The 6093-nt window shown below is 30.6% G+C and overlaps 1 protein-coding gene across 1 annotated transcript in view; it reads right to left on the bottom strand.

Annotated features, from left to right (window-relative positions):
* The window catches only part of LOC101512074 (isoliquiritigenin 2'-O-methyltransferase-like), a 3585-nt gene extending 706 nt beyond the window's left edge, over positions 1-2879 (bottom strand). The window contains exons 1-2 of the mRNA XM_004516694.4: positions 2326-2879; positions 412-728 (exon numbers count right to left, since the gene is read on the bottom strand). Of these exons, the coding sequence (XP_004516751.1) occupies positions 412-728; positions 2326-2750 (742 nt within the window). The 5' untranslated portion in view covers positions 2751-2879. The remainder of the gene's footprint in view (positions 1-411; positions 729-2325) is intronic.
* Positions 2880-6093: the final 3214 nt, after the last annotated feature.

The following is a 6093-nucleotide window of genomic DNA, read 5'->3' as shown; positions in this document are numbered from 1 at the left end:
TACACGACAAATAAAAAAGTGTTTGGTGATTATCATTTTTTACTACAAACAAACATTCCATTTTTTACTTTGAAAATATTGATCTATTTAATTTGTGAAATTTTTTTCAATTTTTATTTCATTTTTAGTATTATTTACAAAACTTCTAGGTTTTTTTTTCAATCTATTTTTTATTTTAAATATCTATACTGATTTTTGTTGAAATAGTATTTTTTTTTTATTAATTTTCATTGTTTTTAATAAATATATTTAAAAATAGTAAACAAATTGAAAATTTTATAATTAAAATTAATATCAGAAAATAAAAACATTCTATTAAGAAAACTTAAATCAGAAATAAAATTTAGAGAGGAGAAACGTGTATTTTCTCTAAAGAGAGGGAGAGGAAAAACATTCTAGTATATATTTTACCTGGATGAGGAGGTAAATCTTGAACAACTTGAGGCAAATCAAAGTTAATTCCTTTGATTGAAGGATATTGAGAGATGATGAGTTTTAAGGTCCCTCCCACTCCACCTCCAACGTCAACCAATGTTGAGATTCCCTCAAATCCCTTATATAATTGTAGGACCCTTTTAATTTCTAATGGTCCAGCATGGGCCATTGCCTTATTAACAATATTATTCAACTCTTTATCCATCTTCGTATATTCATAAAACGACCTCCCATTAAGGCTTTGGAAAATATTTTCGATATTAGGATCCAAAATTGCATCCTTTACATCACCCCTGACAAAACACGAATTTATATTACAATGAAATGATGAATGTTAAAATAAATATCTTTTTTACCATAAAATATCAATTTGACCATAAAAAAAATTACGCATTTATCTTTCTTGATTTGGTTTTAGTTCCTATAATAATATTTTGAGTATTCTACCATACACCCCACAGTTGTACTTGTCACCCGCTCAAGACACATGAAAAGACAACTTTACCCTTTTAACCATTTATAATAAGTTTCAAAATTGATAGTTTTAAAATTGATAGTTTCAAAAATTTTGAAATACAGATTACATTATAAAAATTTGGAAAGTTTCGAAAATTTCCAAATCTGGAAAGTTATGAAAGATTCCAAATCTGAAAAGTTTCGAAATTTTTCTATTTCAAAATTTTTAAATTGTTCAAAAATTCTGAAATTTTCTATTTCAGAAGTTTCGAATTGTTCAAAAATTCTAAAAATTGTCATTTTGAAACTTCCTGAAAATTTTATATTTCAGAATTTTAAAATTTTCGAGTGCCACTAACTTTTGATTTCGATATACATGAATTTGAACAGGGAAACATAAACATACTTGGATTTGAACTTTCTATTGTCAGAACACAAACATACATATGTTTTTTTATAAAAAAAAAAATGTATATGGGAGGAGTTTGGTAAAGGACGCTTTGTTTTTTATAGTCATTGAGATATTTACAATAGGAATCATTGGATCTTGTTGCATAAACAATGTTGATTTGTCTAACGATGGCAACTGTCAACTGTATTGATTTTAGTTATTGAGATATGAACCATACAACAATTAATCATAACAAGAACTAAAACAAAAGCATTAAGTATAAAAACAAAATTATATCATTGATATACATTCCAAATAATACCAAGGACATTAATATGCAATGAGTTGAATTTTGGGTTAAATATCTTTTTCAAAATATATCGTTTATGATCTTTATTAGCATTTAAATTGTTTGTTGTGCTTGTGATAGAAATGATAGACTAAAACAAACTTTAAGGGACACTAAATGATATATTTTAAAGTAAAAATATGTCGCTTTATAAAGAGGAAGTAAAGCCAAATTTCAGAAATATTTGAAGGACAAAAAAATATATAATCAAACATTTTTATATAGACAGTAAAAATTGATATGTATGCAACGATGAAAATATATTTAAATCACTGCAACATTTATGGTTTTTGACAATGGTTGAAAAACGTTATTGAAATACAAAAAACTGTTCCAGTGACAATGGTTGAAAAACGATATTGAAATACAAAATACTGTTGCCAGAACAATAGGTAACGGATTTAGAAATGTCCTATATTCGCCTGGTGTCTATTTGTTTAGGCAAAAGGTTTTTGGTTTAAGGCAGTATAAAGAAACCGATGCTAGTTATAATGGCCACATATCAAGAACCATTGCCTATGCCATGTTATGGACAGGGTTACTAATCGTTGCTAGAAAAAATTTAGCCTAAAGCTAAAATATTGTAGTGTCTAAAATTGTGTATATATATATATATATATATATATATTACTTGTACTACTCTAGAAAATATTTAACCATTGTAAAACAATTTTTGTAATAAATTACTACTCACCAAACACTGTTACATCCTCTATGTACTAATGTTGAGAGTGGACCCAAAGAGCCTCCATCTTTATCAAGGGCAAAGTATTGACCAATTGGTGTAAGAGCATAAACTCTTTCTCTCTTACCCTCTCCATTAATACGAATGGAGCAATTAAGAAGAGAGTAACTGGCCAACACAGGCAACATGCGCTCGAGCCTATCAGTCAATTCAGGGTGTTGATTAGGAAGCTGAGAAGCAATTTCAGATGCATATAAGCTTGAACCATGTGAACTTTGTGTTTTAGCTATGATATCAAACAAATTGAGATCAACAGCAGCATTTAGTATTGCGGGAAAAATCCGACTAAAACATAATACCAGAGCAGAGAGATAAGCATCGTCGGCCTTTGGTACCTCTGCGGGAAGTTGAGTTTGTTTGGAGTTGGAACTCATTTTAACTATTGTTTGGGTTCTTGATTCTTATTCAGTAGGAATAAGTTTTGCACTTACTCCAGTATTGGTGTGTGTTACTTGTGTTACTTGAAGATATATAGAGAGAGACATACTACCTAGATATCTTATCCGTAACCATCCAGCGAATAGTCATGATTTATATATTTGAATATTTTGAGTAGGTTTTGACCTTGACTATTCGGATAGTGGCATACCGACATTTACTAGTATATGGTTTAACTTACAAAAAATAATGTGAATTGCAAGTTATATTTTATATGTGAAATTTAAAAAATAAAACAATATTTTCAAAAGAAAATGAAGATATTCAAAATTATGGTTTTAAAAACAAACAATGAGTTTGCTTAAAAGTTGCTATAATAATCCTTTGTAAATATTTCGTTATATTGAATATGATTAAAAAATTAAGTTCCGGTTAAAAGATTAAGATAACTGCCTCCTTCAGATATATTGTAACGATCCCTTATTTGAATACTAATTTTCAATTAGGAAATATAAGGTCGGTTTGATCCTTACCCTCAGCATAATCCTAACCTACTAAACATTGGTTGTTCCCAAAAAAAAATACTAATTTTCATTTGTAAAGTTTTTTTCTCCTTTGAATAAGTTGTCAGCTTTTTAGTTTATGGGTCCATTTTGGCATCAAATGCCGTTATGAAGGAAATAATGCATGTATCTAAGACATTACTTTGGAATAGAGATATGACATTGGCATTCACTCCAATTTCCTGTATATTGACTTTATGGTGTGAACAAGTTGAAATTTCTATCGTACACCAACATTGACCACGTTATTTTATATTGTTTAAGTCGTGCAGAACTTATTCATTATCTATGTTTCATGCCATTTAACGTTGACTCCACTGCTCAAAATTTTGGTTTCAACTTATTCTCTCAGTTTTCCTCCCAATTTAAATGAATCTTTACCCAAGGGACAAAAACACATAATTACACAATTTAAACACTCTTATAAGTCATACCCTAAGAGCACCACTCTTATCCCAGAGGCACGAACCTTTAGAAAAGTCTATGGCTATTGTAGATCTTATTTGTTGAGCCTTTTTCTAATACTATACAAATTTAAAATACTTCCTATTTCAATATAATTCTATTCTTTTTTATTTGATATAAGATACTTACTTCCTATTCTCTTTATCTATTGCCTGCTATTGATGCAATCTATTATTTATTGCCTTTCTCATATTTTTTGTTTTCCCAAATAATCAATAAAAAAAAGGCAAATTCGTACCTGCATCCATTACTTGCTGACTAGTGCCCTTTCTCAACACCGCCTTCAAGTATTCACTCTCTGTTGATCCTGTTTCCCTCATTTTATTTTCACTACTATCGATGTAGGATTTAGCTCCTCTAAAGTGAGCAACTCACTTTAGAGAAGTGAGAATAAAGTGAATAATATCAACCATTAATGATAAGATGATTGGTTGACATTATGTGCACATGCATAATCAATCATGGGTGGTTATAATATCTATAATTCGTTCACTCACTTTACCAACTTCTCACTTTAAAGGAGCCAAATTCTACTACGTATATATATGGCTGTGCAAAGGCTACAAAATCCCTAATGCAAATCACTCCTAAAGTTAAAAAGAAAACATACCAGTAAAAAATTAATTCAAGCTGTAATTAGATAAAAGTAGGGCTAACATCTTGCACGCCTAATCTCTTAAGAATAGAATAATGTATTAAATTAATCCCTGCAACTAAATCACACAAGGGTTTTACAAAATAAGCACTAATAGAGCAAGGAATAGGAAAAAACTTGTTGGCTCCCAAAACTCAAGATGTAAATTTTTTAGTAGGATAAAGAAACACTCTTCACTAAGGCTCACTGACTCGTAGTCTTTACGCATCTTTATCTTGGCCAACGCTTTCAAAAAAAGATTACACACTTGAGCGATTGAGAAAGAAGGTTTACAAAGGAATATTCATCATCAAATACATCAATAAGTCTAAGAACTTGGTGTTGGTGAATTGTTGGTCATTTGAGGAAGAAAGACCCTCACTATGGACTATGAAATCTTTATGTTAGCACTTTTTTCCACTCCCAAGTGCTATTGCATTGGCCTGCTGACTAGAATTGGGCCTGGCAGATTCCTTGAACTCTGATTCAGAAGGTTATCTAGTTGGCTAATTTTAGTCTTCAAAATATTGGCAGGAAAATTGTGTTTTTAACTAGTTTTCATATCTATTTGAGCCAACAAAAGTCAAACATAACATAGGAATTCACTTCAAATCAAATACCAAATGGAGACAATGAATTCCACTGAATACAAAATTAAACTTAATTGTCGAAACACTTACCTCAAATGTGTCCAAGAAGTATATATATGGCATTATTGCTTTGCTTCCACTGATATAACTGTCTTGGTAATGCTTGCAGCAGTTCTAAAATGATATATTAAGAAGGTTGCAAAAGCTTGCTTTTTATGCTTCTCCTGCTGTTGCAAACTCAATGTGTCCAACGCCTCTGAACCTCCTTTCTCGATCTGTATGAAGACAGATGTCAACAATTCCTCCACAATCTTTGAAACAATTTTCCTTAAAAAAAATTAAATTGAGTAAAATAGTACAGAGAGAGAGAGAAGAAACCTTAAAAGAAAGCTCTATATATTATTAGTACCTAAACATAATGGAAAAATCATAAAACAAATGTTAGTGAAAAATATTACACCCTAACACAAAATAGTAACTTCAATGAGAAGAACACATCAAAACAAAACACAAAAGCATATAATATCATTCAAGATAAACATTGAATAAATAAAGAACAACTTTTTAAGATAAACATATAATAAATTTTCTAAAGATTAGAGAGTTAGGGTTTGGTAATAAATTCAAAAGAAACTTACCAGAAATGAGAACAATGGTGACAAAAACGATAGTGACGGCAGCGATGGTGACCGTGATTGTGAGCAACAGAGACGAGACTCCAAGAGAACCGTTTGAGACTAAATCCTTGAGAGAGATGAGAGAGACGAGAGAGAGAGAGAGAGAGAGAGAGAGAGAGAGAGAGAGAGAGAGAGAGAGAGATGACAAAATAACTAGGCTTGTCAGTTGTACTTCCCCGGAATCACTAGGCTTGTCAGGCCCTACCTATATGATGACAAAATAATCTCCACTTCACAAATTCACAATATTTATTTTCTCCCCTCGTTGGTATATGATACTCAATTAATACCGTCATCTCAGACACAAATTGAAATCACAATATTCTCATCACAATTTATAATATCACTATAATTAATCACACATCATCATCACATAAACTCATCACAATTTATAGAATCACTATCATCAA

The sequence above is a fragment of the Cicer arietinum genome, chromosome 4, assembly GCF_000331145.2.
Source record: "Cicer arietinum cultivar CDC Frontier isolate Library 1 chromosome 4, Cicar.CDCFrontier_v2.0, whole genome shotgun sequence".
Taxonomy (NCBI): domain Eukaryota; kingdom Viridiplantae; phylum Streptophyta; class Magnoliopsida; order Fabales; family Fabaceae; genus Cicer; species Cicer arietinum.
This window is presented reverse-complemented; position numbering and strand designations above follow the sequence as displayed.